Source organism: Grammomys surdaster, unplaced genomic scaffold, assembly GCF_004785775.1.
Source record: "Grammomys surdaster isolate TR1022 unplaced genomic scaffold, NIH_TR_1.0 203, whole genome shotgun sequence".
Lineage (NCBI taxonomy): Eukaryota > Metazoa > Chordata > Mammalia > Rodentia > Muridae > Grammomys > Grammomys surdaster.
The window spans coordinates 4,541,249-4,562,009 of record NW_021604648.1 but is presented as its reverse complement, the minus strand read 5'-3'; the positions used below and the strand labels follow the sequence as shown (position 1 = coordinate 4,562,009).

The 20,761-nt window shown below is 44.9% G+C and overlaps 1 protein-coding gene across 5 annotated transcripts in view; it reads left to right on the top strand.

Annotated features, from left to right (window-relative positions):
- The window catches only part of Tenm4 (teneurin transmembrane protein 4), a 725,631-nt gene that overhangs the window by 643,397 nt on the left and 61,473 nt on the right, over positions 1-20,761 (top strand). For all 5 annotated transcript variants that reach the window (XM_028770606.1, XM_028770607.1, XM_028770604.1 and 2 more), the window contains 4 exons: positions 8,489-8,608; positions 14,124-14,385; positions 16,867-17,134; positions 18,815-18,958. In XM_028770606.1, coding sequence (XP_028626439.1) covers positions 8,489-8,608; positions 14,124-14,385; positions 16,867-17,134; positions 18,815-18,958 — 794 coding nt within the window. The remainder of the gene's footprint in view (positions 1-8,488; positions 8,609-14,123; positions 14,386-16,866; positions 17,135-18,814; positions 18,959-20,761) is intronic.

The window sequence follows — 20,761 nt, the reverse complement described above, 5'->3', positions numbered from 1 at the left end:
AACCTCATAAAGTAATAGAGCTATGAATAACCTCGGGGATCCTAAAGTGGGAAGATACACACAAGCCTACGCATCACCATCATCAGATTAGGTAGCTTAAATACCATTGTTCTCTCTAACCAGGATACCAGGACCAGTGTGCCCTTACCTGTTGTCCTAGGCAAAGATGATGAGCGGCACTTGCTATTGAGACTTGAGTGAGAGGGGAAGGAGCCATTGAGGTTTCTGATGGAAGAAGGGCCTCCAGCTGTCCAGACAGAAAGGAAAGAGAATAGGACACAAACCATGGAACCCGGAATCAGGCATCTAAGAAAGGGACGGCAGCCCAAGTATCTCCCAAACACCCCCAAGGCAGAGCAATTTCCTCTTCTGGGCATGTAGACTTCTGAGCAAGACTAAGAAGGTTGAGAAGCTGGGTGTAGGGCAGGTACCACCTCTATGAGTAGTTACTTCTTACCAGTGCTAGACAAAAAAGATTACAGGAAGATGTAGTGACAAAATGACCACCCAGATGTGTGCTGAAGGCTCAGCTATTTGAATATGGTTGAGAATGTATTTGAGAACCCTGGTTCAGTCTGAGAAATTATATGACATTGGCAAGTCTTGCTGGTTGTCAGCTCACTCAGTCAGCAGATAGCTGTGGACAAGATGTTACAAGACTCAGCTGATAGGACATGCTGAGCACAGCAGAGGGGAACAGCCAAAATGGTAATAGGTATTCATGAAGCTGTATGAATGTGTATGCTTGCGTGTGTTTGTAGATGTGTGCGTGGATGTGTGTGTGTGTGTGTGTTTGTGCAAGCATGTGCTATAAGGAAAACTGTATTACTTCCTGTGGGTTTCAGTCACACAGGAGTGAGAAATGCATGCTAGATTGAGGAACCAAGATGGGGAGCAGCATGAGTTTCCAGGTTCATCAGAAAATAGAGGATTTTAATGGAGCTGGGAGATAATTAGGGAGATATTCTTGAGGAGGCATGCTCGAATATTTAAGATCAAGATGGGCTTACCAAGTCATGTAAAGGAACACGGTCAGCACAAAGGGCCTGCAGGGGGAGGATACACAGTGAGGGCGGCCAGAAAGAGGATGTAAGGGCAGGGACCCAGAAAAGTCCATAAACTACATTCAAGCATTGTGTCTGAGTCAAGACTCAAGATCAGCTTTGAACAGAGGGGAAACAACCATCATGCCTCTTAAGCCCTCAGAATTTCTGTTAAGCCCTCAAGGGGAACTCAGCTTTCTCAGAAGTTTTAAATGTGAGAGTTTACAAAAGGATAAGGTAATGGAAAAACAGAAATGGTCGTATATGTGACATTATATGTGGGTTATACCAAGCATAAACCACACCCAAGTGTTGGTGCCACCAAGTCACAAATGGGTGTTTACTCCCCATCCCAGACTTCTGTCCCTGAGCCTAACGCAACCAACTAAGACCCTCCAAGAGGCTGGGCAGTGAGGATCTTCTAATGAACTTCAGATAAACAGCAGCTTCCTGACAGCTGGCCTCTGAGTGGATTTATTATTGAATTACACTCCTGCACTTTCAAAACAAGCTGAGCTGACAGGCTACCCCATCAGTTACCAAAAAGGTGGGGGAAAAAAGAAAGGAAAGAAAGACATTGATAAATTACCTACTGGAAGATGGAAAAAGATAAAGATCGTGCTTCCTCCAAAATGTCAGCCGTAATATATTATTCATGTTGGTTTTTAAAAATCCCTCCCCACATTGAAATGAATGTTTATGATAATAAAGCAACAAGGTGGATTCCATTGAGGATGCAGGCAGCAACGTCTCACATCATCCTGATGAGCAGCTAACAACTCCTCCTTGGCCACTTGATCATCCCTTTATTGATTTCAAAAGGAATTACCATCTCTGTTTGCTTTGCAGCTTAAGCGTGTTCCTCCTTGTCCATCACAGGAAGCATTAGCAGAAGAGACTATGGTGATGCAGAGACAATCAAGTACACAGAGAGAGGGGACCTACATCAAGGTCTTGGACAAGTGAGACAAGTGTCCTTGGACAGAGGAGACTCACCCTTCTCTGTATTGTGAAGTTTCTGATTGCCACTGGATTGTTTTAAATAGTCAATGAGATAAAATACCCAGAAACTTGTATACAGAAATAACACAAGACATTCATCGGTAGTGTGTTCCTTGTCAGCCATTGCTAGGAATACTTTCTGTAAATAGTGGTAGGCTTGGGTCTCCACCCCAAACTCTCAAAACAGCACAGAGGGGCTCAGTTAGTGGCTCTCATTTTAGAACTTGAAGAACCAAGGCAAAGCCGAATTACTGGGCCAAAGGTCATAGACTTGTAAATGGTAGAGGCATCTGTTCTCCACTGCATCATGCATGTTCCAAGTTCAGCATCTTCAGTTCAGAAATCTCTACAGCAAGATGCTGCTACCATCTACATCTCCAGCTGGCTCTAACCATCTCTTTAATGCCACACAGCATAGCACAACACACAAAGACACTTCACACTACAGAGCACTGGATCAGAGCAACGTGGTCTGGGCTGGGAGCCCAGCCTCCTCTAAAAGCAGTACGACTGTAGACACATCTCTTACAGACTTTGGATAAATTGTGGTTGGTGCTGAAAAAAAATCTCATTCAATCAGCAGGAGCTCACAGAAGACAGTTTAAGGTTTTGTACAAGTCAGGCTTATAAATCCACTTAAAGCACCTTGTACACTGAAATGATTTACATAACCAGCAGCAGCACAGAGCCGCAGATTCTGTACGGCAGGGAAACAGTGCAGTTAGAATCTGTTCCTAGATTCCTAATGATTTCTCCGATGCCCCGAATGCCAGCTGTTTTCATTGAATAACCAAAAAGGAAAGAAGTTGCAGACTCTCTCCCTTCACTTAACATTTTCTTTCCCTATTTATACACTATACCTCACGCAGGAACTTGAAACCTAATGGTTTCTGGCATTTTTGTTAATCTTTTTTTTCAAACAAGAGATGCAAGCAGAAGCCAAGTGGACTATCCAGGGGCAGAAATTCCCCACCTTGGGAAGAAGTTTCAGCTCTCAGCCTAGGGTCTCTAACCACATCACTATGGAGATCAAGTGGCTTAAGGGTCTCTGACACTACCTCACCTTCTGTAAGAGAAGCATCTCATATCGTGATTCATTAAATAATTTATTAAAAGTTTATGCCAAGCCATGCATTCAAATTCTAGAACAAACAGCCCATTAGACGATATTTTCCTTTGCCTACTAAAAATGAAATCAGCCGTGCCCAGCGCTGGGAATGGCGCTTTAGGGAAGTGTGGCTAGCCCCATCTACATGGAGCAGAGTCTACTTTGGGAATAAGATTGTCTTAACTGTGTGAGATTCATTTTCTACAGAAGTATCCCCGAGGGGCAGGAATGGTGGCCACTGCTTGGTAAATGCTGTGGCTGTCTCTGAAAGGTGAGCAGGCAGATTTCTAAGTACACAAGGTCAGTGGAAGACGGCAAGAATAGGTCAGAGGCAAAGGCATTCGTGCTCTGAACCTCATTAAGACTCTAAAGCCCCCTGGTCTGAAGGCTGCTTGAACTGTTTGCATAGTGCCAGGTAAAAACAATCAAACCTCTTTGGAAAAACACAACTTGCAACTCCTGAGCACTGTATTGGATTCTGTTTTACAGCAGACTGGGGAAACCCTCAGGATAGTTAATGGATGAAGGGATGGAGGATCAGAGGTGGTTGGTTCTCCAGAATCACCAAGTTCCCAGAGTCAGAGCAAGAAACCACAACACATCCAACCACAGTTCTTTCTGCTGCTTTCCCCTGAGTGGCAGTCGAGGCTGCTTTTTTTCCATCTGCACGCTTCTGTTTTGAGGGAGGGCTGGGTAGCAATCCATCTGTTGTCTCTCTGGCAGGCTCTTTTCTGTATCCCAAGCCTGGCCTCTGGCCTCAGGAAGCAATCAGGCAGATCTTATAGTCACCAGCAAGGGCACCTTGTTCAGGCTCTAAGTGTAGAGTTGGGCTAATGGCAGTATATGTGACACCACCCCAGCTGGCTTGGCAGGAGCACTGCCTCCTGGCAGGGTTCACCCAGCCTAATTGCTTGTTTTGTGTCCCAGCTGCCTGACATATGCTAATTCCATGTGTTGACACTCTGATAACAGGGACAAGCACACTAAGGCATTTCAAATGGCTTTCTCAAGCTCTAGCAAGTGACCAAGAACTGGGATTTATATACGTTGGTAAATCTAGCAGCCAGCACAGTGCCTGGCTCCTAGGAGGTACCTGGGATTTTTGTGACTATAGACATATGACACAGCAGTCACAGTAAGGATTTATAAGTGAGAACTAAGCTTAGCCAGTTGTGTTCATCTCTGGGTGACCTTGAGCAAATATTTTCTCCCTGGGTTTCAAGTTCTTGGTCAGCTGCAGCCCCTGCTTACTCTACCTACGAGAAGTGAGTCACAGCCCCAGGCATGTGAGGTGGCTTTGTAAATGTGAACAGTGCGATTGTAGGACAATCAAAGTCACTGAGAAATGCTCTTAAGTATAGAGGAGCCCAGAGGAAAGGGTGATTAATTGTACCAGGAAGAGTTGCTGACAGCTTTCCTGAAGTGTTGACAGTGGGAGTCATTCTAAAGATGACTAGAAAATAATACCTCCACTCTCCATTATTCCAAGAAAGTGATCAAGGAGAAAATAAGAGACATTGTCCTAGTTTGCTTTCTATTGCTGTTATTAAACACCATGACCAAAAGCAACTTGAGGAGGAAAGGGTTTGTTTGGTTTGCATGTCCTGATCATAGTCTATCATGAATGGTTTGAGGGGAGGACTCAGGGCAGGAACCTCGAGGCAGGAACTGAAGCAGAGACCGTGAAGGAATGCTGCTTACTTGTTTGCTCTCCATGGCTTGCTCAACTTGCTTTCTTCTACAACCCAGGATCACCTGCCCACAGTGGTCTCGGCGTGCCTACATCAACCATTAATCATGAAAATGCCCTCACAGACTAGGCCTATAGGCCGATCTGATGGTGGCATATTTTCAATTGAGATTCTGTCTTCCAAGATGACCCCAGTTCATATCCAATTGAAAAAAAAACCCAGCACATGCATCATACATATGTATAGGACTGTGACAGAGACCCCCCCCCCCCAGAGAGTGACTATTATTCTCACCCCTGGTCAGTGGTACTTACCATAACACCAAACCTGACCTTTAGTATGAAGTCAGTGACCCAGGAGAATGTAAACATCAACTCATTTGAGCTCATGAGAACTGATTATTAAATGTTTAGAAATTTGGTAAGCTGGTTGCTAAACAGCAAAGGCTGTTCTTCCAGAGGACACAGATTTGATTCCCAGGACCCACGTCCTAGGAATGGCTCACAACAGTCATTAACTCTAGTCCCAAGAGAGCCTATGCCCTCTTCTGAGCTCCATGTGCACCAGGCATGCATGTGGTACACAGACATACATACAGGCAAAACACTCATATGCATAAAATAAAATTTTCAATTTAAAATTTAAAAGCTAAGCTATATGAAATTGAAACATATTAAAAGGTTATAAATAACTCAAAACTTATTGCTTCCTAAGTATTTGATAATATTGTATAATTGTCATTGCTTTTGAGCTTGTCTGAGACTAATATGTCCCTGAGATAGAAATATTACTTAATAACATCCTATTGTGCACTCCTTCTCAACTCTGTATTCAGTGGCATCAGGTTGGTAGCTTGAATTCAGCCATGATGGGAGTATTTACACCATAGGAAAGGGTAAACACCACAGATTGCAAATGCCTCCCTCCCTCGCCTCTCAATTTCCTACTCTCTCACTCTCGGTCTCTCGTCTATCCTGAAGCATTTAGTAACATCCCACTGACAGTGTCTATTGAATAACTGCACAGAGAAAACAATCACTGGGAAACCTACCTAGCACACACATCTTTTTAAACTTCCCCTGACGAAAGCACACAGCATGAAGCATATACAGAGACCTCCACAAAGTGACTTCCCATCTCCTTTGCTCCGGGGAAGTCCTAATATTAAACAGGGTTCTCTTGACAACTGAAAGCCCTGGTTAAACAGAAATAGAATGGAAGTGTTTTCCTCTAGGACTTGGTTTCTAAGCCAAATGCTTGTCTTGCCATGAGGCCTCTGTGGCCTGCAGGGGCTGGGGAAGTCAACTTAATCTTCTGCAGAATCCAAAGCAATCCACAGGAGCCTGCCCTAAAATTATATCTGCTCTGGTTTGCCGAATGGAGACTAAATGATAGCCAAATGGCGCTGATTTAATGTTTCCCAGCAACCAGAAAATCCCCACAAGAGAGATAAATCAGAGGATGCTGGTCTGCATGTGCATGGGGTGGGGGTAGCCAGGGCAGCCCCGTGAAGGAAACCACTGTCGGAGAGCTGGTTACTATCCAGGCAGAATCCAAAGGTACTGTACATGTCAGGAGGCTGGATCATAGCCAGAATCTGAGGTGCTGAGATCTGTTAGTAATTCACTGGAAGGACAAAGTTCCAGCAATACAAAATTCAATTGTCCTCCATTAAAGAAAGCCTCTCTCAGTACCAGCTGAGTACAATTGATGAATAAATCCCTCCCATTAGTGGAAAGATAATTTCACATAAATACATCGGGAGACCTTCAGAACAGGACTGAAAGTCTTTGCTGAGCCTCACCTGCTTAACTGGTTTGCCATGTAATTGCATTTAGACCAAGGGCCTCAGAAGGAAACCACTGACTGAATTAGCATTAGTCAGACTCTGCAGAGTGAGGTGAGCTGAGGTGTGCAGGGGTGCGGGGGGAGGCATGTGGTGCATTGTGGGTAGTTGTTGTTGCCTTCAGAAAGGAAAAGCTGACTTGAGTGAGACCAGCTGCTTACAAGCCTGGTGTTAATTGCTTTTCTCATCAAACAGAGAAAAGTTTATCACTTGAGGGAAGTAAGGATCTGGGGTGCCTAAGAAAGATGGGATAGAGTTTGAGATTTTTTTTTCATTAGTGCCCACAGGCCTTAATAGTAGCTCTTCCATAGGCCAGAAGGAAGGGGGTTCCTGAACCAGGAAGGGAAGGTGAGCAGAGCGCCTGCATTGTTCCGGAGAGCGGTCATCAGTGGCTGTGTCCACAGTGCCCTGATCTCACAGAGCACTCACCTGAACCAGCATCTTCCTCCCCATCCATTGCTCCTGCAGACACACAAATAGACCTAGCATCTGGCCTAGAAATGTTAGGTCTACAGTCCAGCCTCCTGCACCCACCTTCCTGGTAGCCTTGGGCAAATATGAAGACCTCTCAATCTCCTCATTACAAAACAGAAAGGATCTTGGCAACTTTCTGGATGGTTCCTTCAGAGGTTCCATCAAATGGTCTTCAGAACCAACAGTGGGAGGGAGGAATTCTGTCACCATTGCATCTACGGCAGGTCTTCTCTTGGTTTGTTTTCTACTTTGAGGTCTTCAGGAAATATTATCTATCAAATTATTCTATTTCTGAAACCTGTGAAAATCATCCCTCTGGATGATTGCTAATGCCTGTTTATTTGCACAGTCCCGTTTCTTCCTCTGTGACCGAGTACTTGCCAGGCGTGATCCAGGCACTGCACTTCGGAGAAAGCCTTGCCATGTCCTCAAACTGCTCGGTGTCTGGGTGGAGAGGAGAGGGATGTGTAGCTTGGCAAGGTACCAAGACCTTGGTGTGTGGTTTTGAGGGAGTGAGATGTGAGTTCTGAGCAGAAACATCAAGAAAGGCTTTACAGAAGTCCTTTGAAGTGGGTGTTGAAGGACGAGACTATCGGACTGTGTGTTGAGATGACATTTTAGGCAGATGGGAGAACATCACACAGACACAGGCACCACACAGCATTCTCCTGGAAAATGCAGGGAAAGTGCTTGTTGTCTAGAATACTAGGGACAAGGGGGAGGGAGCTTGGGACAGATTCCCAAGAGGGTGTTATCATTTATCCTTCTCTTTCCGATGCTAGGTAAAAGGAAGTATAACCCTCCATCCTGTTCTCTTGTGTTCTCACTTCCAGTAATAAAATGATGGCTGTTGTTACTTGCCATACCATTGCTACATTGCACCAAGATAAAAAAAAATTAAAAAAATTTAAAAAAAGGAAAACAGAAACAAAAAAAATGAGGCTCAAAGAACTGCACAAGTTCAGAGATCTAGAAAGTAGCAGAGCTGGGACTTGAACCTAGACCACCCAACTCTGTCATCACATGCTTAACTATACCATTTTCTCCCTAGGATCAGCTTTCTCCCCTCACATCAGATGGCAGCCTTAGAAAAACAACTTTAGAGTGAGATACTGGAAAACATTTCCCCAGAGTATTTATCTCAAGGACACGTTAATACCTTGAGAGATGATTTCTTTAAGAGATTATTATTTGTATGAAGTGAACACGTGGGGTTCCTGGGTGTTAGTCATGTCTAAATGACCAGCCTTCTGCCTATGACTTCTAGGGCTTCCCTGCAGACAGTGAAATGTATTTCATGTTCTTCTCTCTTCTCTTCCCACAGGCATGCTTGTGTCATCCGTGGACAAGTGATGACATCAGATGGGACCCCACTGGTTGGCGTGAACATCAGTTTCATCAATAACCCTCTCTTTGGATATACAATCAGCAGGCAAGATGGCAGGTAGGAGACCCTTTGTGGGCCGGGAGAGTTATGGCCTGAGAGTTAGGGGCTGTAGTCTTGCAGCATAACTGCCCTTGGATTGATTATGTGGACAGAGGGTCAGACCTGGACCTAGATGGCCTACATTCTAACGTCAAGCTCTGCAGCCTACTGTTTCATGACCTGTGCCTGCCTCTAGTCTCTGTCCCTTTGGCTGTAGATGTAACACCCTCTTCTCGTGAGGCTCTCACATAAGCAGAGAGCTCTTTATCCATACTATGCTGCCCACTGACCCCTCATGGGAATAATGTCATGGAACTACTTTATAATGGATAAAATGGCTCCTGGAATCCTACTACTACTACTTTGGTTTCTACTTTCAACTGCTTAGAGGTTGCTCCAAAAGAAGCCATTTAGGTGACAGCAGAATTTTGGCCTTTTAATTTCCCTGAGAACCATCAACAGTATGAAGTAAAGCTAGGGGGTTGTTAATGGCCCTGGACCTCCCCCCACCATGTGAGTAGAGTATGCTTGGACAAATATTGCCCCCCTCAGACCCTCAGCTTCTTCATCTGAAGCATGATTCTAACACCATCCACCTCATACACTGGATGTGAGGATTAAAGGACTAGATAGGACAGTATGGTGAATGAGGAAGCACCTAGCTTATAGTTTGTGTCTAATAAATCTCCTGCCACCAAGGATTCACTTCCTAGTGTGACACATAGTAAGTAAGTAAATAGTGGATGGGAAAAATACTAATTATTACAAATTGTTGAATAACGAGGACAGAGTAGCACAAATATTTCAGAGCAAAAGAGGGCAAGTGGGATATTTAGGCTGTCGATGGTGAGAAGTCCTCTATTTTTAATGAAATCAGGTGATGTCAGTCCATCTGGCTGAGCGTGGGCCCATAAGGTTGATTCCTCACTCTGTGTTGGAAATTGTGCTCCAGCCTGATTGATTTTAGCACCTCTTTAATCCAATATCAGATGTGAGCATGTCCCAGCCGAGGCGATAATGAAGCAGGACTCATCTGCGTGGAGACATGTGTGCCTCTTAGACAGCTTGGCAAGCTGTGTGGGGAGCCTCCCCTCCCCCATGGCAGTGGGAAGGGCACAGCTTAGGAGAGGTCTGTGCCAGTCCACAGGGAGGAAACTGGCCGGGCCAGGCCACTGTTCCCTGCCCTGCACAGTTTCTGCCCAGAAACCCCTTGGCAAACACCCACCAGGGCATGAAGGAGCTTCCTTTATTGCCTGTCTTCAGGTTTTGGATAGTACAGAAATGGCAGCTGTGGGAATCCTGAGCCATGGGTATTCTTAGTACATTACCGCCCACAGGGGAACAGTCATCCAAACAGGAGCTTTTGGAGATTGTTCTTTTCGCCACAAAACTTACCACACGAAAAAGCAATGTGTCAGTCAGTAGGCCCCCTCTGTGCTTGCTTAGACTAGGACCATAAAACATGCCACAGTAATCCTACATGTTGTGACCTTAGGACTCGCCTATTCTTTGGGGTCTTTGGGTTACAATTTCCCTGTTTGTGCTGGCCATATCTACTGTTTCTTGAAGGCGTTGAGCACCAGGAGGGAGGTTTCCTGCATCAGCCTCCCACGCTGTGACATAGAAAGGGTGCTGCTTAGAGCTTGCATTTTAAATAAGTCCTTGCCCATACACCACGGACCTAAAGTGTTCTTTCCAACACAGACATAATGTATGGGAAAGTTATCACTTCTTCCCATAGTGTGTGAATCTCCCTCTGTTGTATGTGAACAGGGAGCATCTGGCCCACTCCACTCCTCCTTCCTTGACTCAGTTTCGCTTATGCCTGATATATAGGAGAAGCCACGAGGCTAAAGATAGTCAGGAGATGAGAATGAGTGTGTGTGCACTGAAGACCCAGGCTGCATCTGACTCACCTGTACAATCTGTGTTTTCCAGGCAGCACCAGGACACTCTCACCAGTTCCCTACCCACAACTACACACACACACACACACACACACACACACACACACACACACACGATGTCAAATTTTAACAGTAGCTCATACACAGAAAAATAGTAACAGAGAAGATACTCAAAAAGATGGAAATGCAAGCCATGAAGGAAAACTAAGAGACCTGCAGATAAGAGAAGCAGTTTAGGCTCGCTGACTTGAAGAGTGAGGTTGTGCTGAGCAGGATGCCCAGGGAACACTTGGCATCTTGTGCTTGCCCTCCCATCACTAATTAGTAACCCTGCCAAAGGATTTTGACGTTCAGCCTAATTTTACAGACGGAGAAACTGAGACTTGGAAAGGTGATATAACTCACCTGCAATGTAAGAGTGGTGTTTGACCAGCAAGAGATAGGCTCCATTTGAGAACCAGGCCTTCCCTCTGGGGTCAAGTCCATGTTCACACCTACAACAAGGTTTCCCAACAGGATGAGGAGGCCTGGCCTCAGACCATTTCACTCAGCCCCTGGCATGACCAACTGCCCCGGTCTGTTCACAGCCTTGAAGAAAAGTCTTTTCTTGTTTGTCATCCCTCCCTTCCTGCAGGCTACCTCTATTGAACAGAGCTTTTGAGTCCAGCCAAATTTGTGTTTGGCTGTTAAAAATTCAAATACAGATACTCATTCGTTCTGTGACAGGAATACCACCTTGTAAGTATTTCCCCCAGACTGGGGGTATTCTCGTAAAGAACCACACCCTGAACTCTTGGACTACAATAAATGCCTACCCTTGGTGTTTCTCCATCATCCCTTCCTGAAGGAGTGTCATGTAACTTCTAAACATTAACATAAAAAAGGCCACGAGCAGTTAAGTGTGTGGAAAACTCCCTTGGAAAGAAGAGTCTGCCTTTGGAGTTTGAAGAACCATAAACAGGGTCATCTACCATAAACAGAATTTCCTCCAGGACAGGATGGTTGAATACAAGATTCTTGCAACCTCTAAGGAAGGGAAGAGTAGCAAGTTGGACAGCCAAAGCTAACCAAAGTTATGTGTCCAGGTAAAGATGAGAAATCCTGCATTGAGGAGGTCCCATAGACCAGCAGCAGAGGTAATCACTGGGTTGATCTGAGTTAGTAGCCAAGGTAAGGCTTGCCCATTTGGCAGTCAGTTTAGAAACAGTGGTAGTGTCTCATGTATTCATTCTGTGAGCTACTAGCTAGACCTGTCCCTAGAAAGACAGAGAAATGGACGTCCTAGATACTAGAACAATTACAGTGCATTGCAGCATGGGCTGTCAGGAGTTTCTGTAATACAGCAGAACCCAGGGAGAGAATGAGAATTTTATTTGAGCAAGGCTTTCTTATGGCAGGCTCTGCAACCCTAGCTTGCCATGATAGCACACACCTGAAATCTCACAGCTTTTGAGGCCAGAACAGAAAGATTCTGAGTTGAAGAACAGCCTGGTATACACAGAGAGGCTCTGTCTCAAAGAATAAACCTGTAAAGCAGAATGGACCACCTAAGAGGACTTTGTCCAAGGAGATATTGCAGTGGAGGAGGGCTGGCAGACAGTGCTACTGGTCTCAGGTCACCATAACAGATAAAACAAGCTCAATACACAAGAACTAGAAGGAGGGAGGCCCAGGCATGTTCAAAAACTAAAGTCCTAATGGTCAGAATTACTCAAAGATGGTCCTGTCCTTCTGTGGCTACAGCAAGCTCTTGGTGACTGGATCTGTGCAAGTATGAAATGAACAGCCCCGTGCTGGTGGTTCAGTTCGAAGGGAGTAGCCCTTCACATTGGGAGAGACATGGGAACATGACCACTAAGTTCATATCTCAGGGTTCAGCTATTACATGGCTTCACACTTTCTTTTTAGAAAAAAAAAAAAGCAAACTGTAGGCTGAACTCTCATACACCAAACACAGGGCTTAAAGTGACAGGCAAACACTGGTCTTGGCTAAGCAGACCTATCATGCAGGATATGTTCCACACCTTGATTTCCAGCCCCTGTACCTATAACCTGAGCTCTCCCACCCTCTGATCGTGTGGCTATAGAACAGAGGCTAGCATCCCTAGAGTGCCTGCAACTAGCGGAAACATTAAGGTATGCAAATGAGAACTCACATTCCTTGACTTTCAAAACTGAAAGGTGCGCATCATGGTTTATAAAGGCAAGGGCCGCATAAGGTTTATCTGAGGCACCAGATCCCAACAACGGCTAATATGTTTCTGGAGGAGTCCTATCTGGGAGTAAGGTACTTAGGGGTAAAGCGAGGAAGATTTTCATCTACATGATCTCACACAAACCTAAAACAAGAGGCCCAGGGTAGAGCCGTCTGAGGCAGCAAAGGGTCTGGAGAACACAGAACCAGAACAAGAATCAGGAGCATGCATTACTGCTCAGAACACCCTTAAAGAGCCATGAACCAAAGCTGGGCTACTGTCTTTGGATACTTTGTTGCAATAATCTCACTTCAGCCGGGCACTTGGGTTTCCATCTCCCCTTGTACTTACAAGAACTGTGGTTCTAATCACACAGTCTCAAACTGCTTAGCTGCTTAGGACTCGGGAACAACCCCTCTGAGAGATGGACAGATGGCCTGGTGGGGAATGTACTTCTGTGTAAGCATGAGAACCTGGATTTGGATCCCTACCACCCACATAAAAGCTGGGAGGGAGAGACATATGAATCCCAGGGCCTTACTGGACAGTTAGTCCAGATGAAACTATAAGCTCCTGGTTCAATAAGAGACTTGTCTCAATGCCCAGACCTAGTAGTGCATGCCTTTAATCCCAGCACTTGGGGGGCAGAAGCAGGAAAATCTCTGAGTTTAAGGCCAGCCTAATCTACATAGTGAGCTCCAGAACAGCCAGGACCATATATAGACCCTATCTTAAAAATAAATAATAATAATAATAATAATAATAATAATAATAAACAAAGTGGGGATGGAGGAGAGAGCTATCTCAAATAGCAATATGACATAGAGAAGCAACTGAAGAAGATACGTATACCCATATCAAACTGTGGTCCCCATACATACACAGACAGATGCATGTGCATATATGCATGTACACACACACGCACACACAGAGAGAGAAAAAGAGAGAGAGAGAGAGAGAGAGAGAGAGAGAGAGAGAGAGAGAGAGAGAGAGAGGTGAACCTTTGGGTTTCATACAGAGAAAAGTAAAGCTCAAAGAGGCCACATTATAGTTCCCAGAAATAAGGATTCAGTGCAGGGTTCATGATGCCCAGGGAACACTTATTCAATCTCATTCTGCTGGCTCTTTGTGGGCTCTGGCTCTGATACAGTAACAGCACCAGGCGCTCCACAGCAGAGATTTACCAGCTGTCTGGGTCCTACTAAACAGTTCCCGCTGCAGTGGTTAATTTGGCATCTGTAAACTCTCCCTTGGCCAATCATCTTATAGCAATAACAAATGGTTTCTGGGGTCACTGTCACTGTCTGTGGCTGCAATCAGGTCTCTGGGTGTCAGAGTAGTGCTCACCAGGTACTCAGCCCCTTCCTGTGACTTTCAGGATCGCGTTGTTCTCCTCCTCTTATTTCTGCTGTTACTGTCCCCCACCCGCAGCTTTGACCTGGTCACAAATGGCGGCATCTCCATCATCTTGAGATTCGAACGGGCACCCTTCATCACACAGGAGCATACCCTCTGGCTACCCTGGGACCGCTTCTTTGTCATGGAAACCATCGTCATGAGACATGAGGAGAATGAGATCCCCAGCTGTGACCTGAGCAACTTTGCCCGTCCCAACCCCGTGGTCTCTCCATCCCCACTGACATCTTTTGCCAGCTCCTGTGCTGAGAAAGGCCCTATTGTCCCAGAAATCCAGGTACCCAGACTTCTTGATGACATCAAGCTATTCTTTTATTTTATTTGGAGGCAGAAGATAATCTCACAGACAATAGAAAAAGAGAAAGCGCCTGTACGGGCCTGAGTGAGACCCCGGTAGCCCGCGTTGCCAAATCTCATAGTGGACATGGCATCAGGATATAAAGGCTATCTTACATGCTGAAGACTGTGGCATGCCTCTATTCCGCCTGGTACATGGGCCCTTACAATAAACTCCTTGGCTCTTCCTACCCTGCCTTCCTATTTATTCTACTCTGTTCTTCAGTTTTCAGAATCTTACCTCTCTTGGTATTTCTGCTATAAGTATTTATAATAATAGCTTCTATGAATAGGAATAAGCCATGGGATCCCAAGTATTAAGCATTTTAATAAAGAGTAAATAAGAAAAATGTAACATGAGGTACTTAGCACAATGTCTGATACCTACTAAGTGCTCGATAAATTTTGGCTATTATTATTGCTAAGATTATTTAACACATGCTGCCTTCGTGCCAATTAAGGATTGCTTTGGATCAAATCTACACATGCAAATGGTTTACTTCATTATCATTAAAGGGAAGTAATCGAGAAAAAATGTATTTTAATCTGATGAAAATTAAGATAGATTCTTTGCCTAGCAAAGCCATTCTGAGTTGGATCTCCTCCATCATCCCCAGTCTGATGTCTGTAGGCAGAAAAGAAGGGCAAAGAAAGAGGGGACATAGCAGCACAGAGGCCCAGAGAAGCCCAGGCCACCTGCCTGCCTAAGGAGACCTCCAACAGTGAGCATGTTAACGGGTTGCCCTGGTACGGGTGGACCAGAGCATTTATACATTTACATGAGTGTGTTTCACGCCTAGATGAGCAAACACATCTCCCTGAGCGTACCCTGTTGTACAGTTTCCAGTGTCAGTCCCCAATAAGGAAACACAACCCTTTCTGAATTCTCACTGTACAGAAAGCTCACTCCTTCTCAGAGATTCAGCACCTGTCTCCTGTCTCAATGGCCAGGCTGACCTTTTGTATGAAATGCTTGTCAGCAGAGACAAAACTTGCTGGAGAGAAGTAATTTGTTAGTCAACCCTGGCTCGGCTCCAGCTAGACATCTTTTCCCAGGAGCAGGGACTATGGAACAAATGAGGTTCAAGGTCAGACTCTCTTTACACTGCTCTCTGAGCTAGGTGCCCACAGGTTCAGCTGGGCCACAACCCTTACTTACTTTTAGTCTCACAAAACACATAAAAACAAACTTTTTGTTTCCCCGGTCCCGTTGTTGGTTGATGTTTGCAAGTGCTGGGATGTGGAAATTGCGGTGGGTGCATTAAGAAAGGGAAATATTTATGAGAGCATCAGGCCAGCACTCAAGTGCTGCCTGTGGCTCACCCGGGTGTATAGCCTACTTTGCCTGGAACTATAAACTGTGGCCTGGGAAGACGGCCCTGGATTAAGCCCAATCTATAGCATTTCCTGTATTTGAAAAAGCAGCATAGACAAAACGTCTGCACCCTTCTATAGAATAAACAGAATGAGAAGGGCTCAGTTCTCCCTGTAAACATGGGATAAAAATAGCCATGTCCCTTGAATGGACATGCTGGGTTCAATTGACCTAATGTTCCCTTCTTGAGAAAGAGCCCAGAGCATCGAGCTGATGACAGTCCCCTGTGTTTGCCTTATGGTGATCATCTGGAATCTGCTGACTGTTCCCATCTTCAGTCTCCTCTGCTCATCTGGAAGGCACTGGAGTTGGGAACCATTGTGCACTTAAAACTCCTCTCTGGGGACAAACTGGGACATTGGAACAGGACCTTGTCAGGTTCTCAAGCACTGCCTGATGATGTGTTTGTTCAGCCTGGTGTGGTCTCTGTTGACTGTCCTGGAAAGGACACATTTAAATCACATCTCACTTGAAGAAAGCTCTGGATAGAAACCATCTATCGGGCTCATATTGCTACAGTCTATGTTAGTCCTTCTTCATGGCAGCCCTGCTCTCAGCTCCATAGGTACCAGCCATGCCGCTGTCCTGCATAATGATGGGCTAGGCACTTTGCATGTGTGGCCTTACTGGTATTGATGCAGTGAAGAAGTACAGATTCCTAGATTCCTTGAGTTCTCCTGACTGATACAGCTAACGAGTCAGAGCTGTGTGTTGCCAAGTATCCTTATGTGTCCTCTTGGGCCCATGATAAAACATCTTCATTCATGTTGCACTGGGGAGGGGGCCACTTATCTCACGGAGATAAGTTTGTAAGCACAGGTACACCATGTAGGAACTGGCCCTGGAGACCAGGGCTAGTCTTCCCTCTGCCTTTCCCATTCTCTTCCCTCTCCTCTCCCTACCATCTTCCTGCTATTCTTCCTTCTCTTCCTCACTGCCTTCCCTTCCAATTCCTCCTGTGCCTCCTGAACACCCAAAGATCACAGGTCTTGTCACTTCCCCAGGGCCCCACAGTGATCTCCCTGCTATGATCTGTCTGTGCTGTAGGCTCTGCAAGAGGAAATTGTCATTGCTGGCTGCAAGATGAGGTTGAGCTATCTGAGCAGCCGCACCCCTGGCTATAAGTCTGTCCTGAGGATCAGTCTCACACACCCCACCATCCCCTTCAACCTCATGAAGGTCCACCTCATGGTGGCAGTCGAGGGTCGGCTCTTCAGGAAGTGGTTTGCTGCAGCTCCTGACCTATCCTATTACTTCATCTGGGACAAGACAGACGTCTACAACCAGAAAGTGTTTGGGCTCTCGGAAGCCTTCGGTAAGTCTCCCCTAAGCACTTGTGACACAGGCGCCACACATTGGCAGAGACAGAGCAGAACCGAGGAAGCAGCTTCCCTTATGGATGTCTTCCTTCCTTCCTTCCTGTTTTCCTTCCTTCCTGTTTTCCTTCCTTCCTTCTTTCCTTTCTTCCTTCCTTCCTTCCTTCCTTCCTTCCTTCCTTCCTTCCTTCCTTCCTTCCTTCCTTCCTTCCTCTTTTCAGGTCAAAACCTGCTAGGGCTTAATGGGGCTATAAGACCTCCATAACCTAGAAGGATACATTGAAAGACCTGAGTGAGCAAAGCCCAAGAATGAGAAGTAGTTATAGCACCAGAACAACCCTCAGAAAGTACTATGGAGGTATGTGATGGGTTAAAATATACCCATGCGCTACACAGTATACCTACTGTGTGCCAGGAAAGCAGACTATGCATATGTTATCTGGCCACTCTACACCCATCCTGCCGAAATCTAAAATTAAACTAGAGGGGGCCAAGGTTGGGCTGCCTTCGTGTTTTCAGTTATAAGGACTGAAGTCAGAACTTGTGCAAGATGACTGTCTCTCCAACTTCTAAATTAGAGCAGGGTCCCAGAATCTGCAGAGAGACAGTCCGTAGTCATGACCCCATCTGTGCAAGACGACTGAGGAGCAAAAGCCCAGCAAATTCCTTCAGCTCAAACTGTAGTCCCATTCAATTGTCTTCACCTAGCAAAGACCTAAAGGAACTGAGAAGTCAATTTGCCTGAGAAAGGGAAGAGAGAAGGGAGAGAAGGGGAGAGTTGTTGTGGGAGGCAGGAAGGAGCTGAGACACTCTCTTGAGCCCCTACTCCATGAAATACTATAGATTGGACTTAATGTGTCAGACACGTTAGCACCACAATGAATCCCACAGCCACACCCTTTGGAGGATGCTAACACACCAACTACAGTGACATCCTAAGCATGCACAGATAGATGGAAGAGAACTAGATTCATCCAGATCTTCATTAGGATTTGCATCCCTGCCCTGTGACAGCTGATGCTCTCCTAAGACCACAGAAACCAAGCTTAGAGAACTCATAAATTTTTTAAATCATAGATGACTGAAAACAGTCAGCTTCTCAACTGATTGTCTTTCTTTTAGCATCTCCTATGACATCAGCTGGTCTTTGTGACCATGATGTCCAGGGGGGTGAGTAATATTTCAGGACTGGACATGATTAGATTCTCACCTGACTGAACATCTTGTCACTCTCAACTGTCTATGGTCACAAATAAGGCTACAGTGGAAAGTTCGTAGGATACTATAGAGTTTGTGTCCTCAAAATGCATATAAAAGCCAACTGCACTCCATGCACATGTATACACACACCCACACACACATATGCACTCACATACATGTGGACAGTATGAACACTTTTAAAAGATTATTCCCCCAAATCAACTCACTTGGGTCTTTTTCAAAGTGTGTGGCATATTTAACTTTTCCTAATAATATACAGTTGATCTTTGAAACAAAAAGGTTTTAAGGCCCAGCATCACTGTGTTGGTATTTGGTATTTCACATGGTTCTAGTTCCCAAGTAAAAGCATGACCCTTTTTATCTTCCCTATGATAGTTAGTCAGGGGCCTTGCCTGCGGGGCTGAGGGTCAGAGAGGAGACTTTGCTCATCTGTACACTTTGCTCTTCTGTCCCTGTAGTTTCCGTGGGTTATGAATACGAATCCTGCCCAGATCTGATCCTGTGGGAGAAAAGGACAGCGGTGCTGCAGGGCTATGAAATCGATGCCTCCAAGCTGGGGGGCTGGAGTCTGGATAAGCACCATGCCCTGAACATCCAGAGTGGTGAGTGGAATCATGGGATCCCTTGATCGAGGCTAAGGTGGCACCTTCTTTGCTATCCTGTTATCCTCACACACACACACACACACACACGAGAGAGAGAGAGAGAGAGAGAGAGAGAGAGAGAGAGAGAAACAAAGAAAGAAACAAAGAAAGAAACAAGGAAAAGGAAGAAAAAGAGAAGGAAAAAAAAAAAAGGGGAAAAGTAAAAAAAAAAAAGCATACAGTGTCAACATGGGCTCCAAGGTGATCAGTCATTTAGAAGGTTGTCAGAAATGACAGATGAAAACATAGGACACCAGAAAGACATAGGAGAAGCATGTCATTTTTTGTCATTAAAGCAACAATGGAGAGAGGATTCCTGTGCAGCATCCCAAAAGGACTAGGATTAGCCTTGGGTATCAAGTAGGAGACACTCTAAGAGAGCAGCCATGAGTCAAGGAAGCGCAGCTATGCAGAAGAGTTCTTGGAGAGAAGGTCCAGTCTCTGTAATTTGGGCTGAGTGAGACGGAAGAAAGAACTCCCAAGTCCAGGCATAAGCAACTGGAACCTGGGGTAAGAGTATTATGACTTCAGGCTTCATCCACAGTGGGTGTCACTCATATCTGTACATTAAGAAACTCAGCCTGACCCTCTTCTGCCTTGGGACAGGGGTCATAGTGACAATGTGGGATAGTAATAATGTTGGCTATTAAGGATAGTAACAATGTTGCTTAATAGGGGTAGTAACAATGTTGCTTATTAGGGATAGCAACAATGATGCTTATTAGGGAAAGTAACAATGTTGCTTGTTAGGGGTGGTAACAGTGTTGCTTATCTCCTGACTAGTCTAAAATTGGAAGGAATGCTTGTCAATCCCACAACATGTTTAAAATAGAGAAGTTGAAAACCAAATCAAAAAATGTATAACAAAATATTTGTATATTCCTATGAGTCTCTAAAACAGGAGCAAAAGACAAGGACTCGGCACATAATAAAGTTAGAAAATGAAAATCTGGAGCTGTGTGGTACTGATAGAGAAACAGGTAAATAGAGTCATAGGTAGAAATGACCCATGACCAGTATGAACAGAAGGAGAAGCATGGTCTTGAAGGAGAAGCACAAATGTCAGCAAGCATGAGAAAGAATCGCCTAACATCCTTTGGTCGTCAGGACATGAAACTCCCATGAGAAAGTCTATCTCCCCCCAGTTGGAATGGCCAACGTCATCAAGATCAATCCAGGGAGGGGAGTATATATCTAACATACAGTTTATTTTCTTCAAAGTTATATAAAAATAAACCTTTAAAGAATAAATAAAATGGAGAAAAGAAAACAATAATAGAGACAGTACAGAAAAGGAAATCCTTATATACCACTGGCAGAAATGTGATTCAATGTTCCCATGGTGGAAAACAGTGCAGTAGGTCCTCAAACAACCACATGAGAAGATGCGTCAAAGGATGTAATTCACCCTAGCACAGAATGCCTAACCGTCATGTTTACTGCTGCACTGTTCACAATATCCACATTATGAAACCAGCTTAGCAGTCCATCAAGAGATGAATAGATAAAGAAAATGTATCTTATATAATGGAGTCTTATTTAGCTATAACAAAGAACAAAATTACATTATTTGCAGGGAAATGGACAGGACTGAAGAAAATAATATTAAGTAAAATAAGCTAGATTCAAATACCTTTGTTTTCCTAATGTAAGGAATCTATTTTTTTTCCCTCAAATGATGTAGAAGTAGAAAGATATCTGTTTAGGAACAAGATGGAGAACAAGGCTAGAGGGGAAAGAGAAGGCAATGGACTAGGTGAA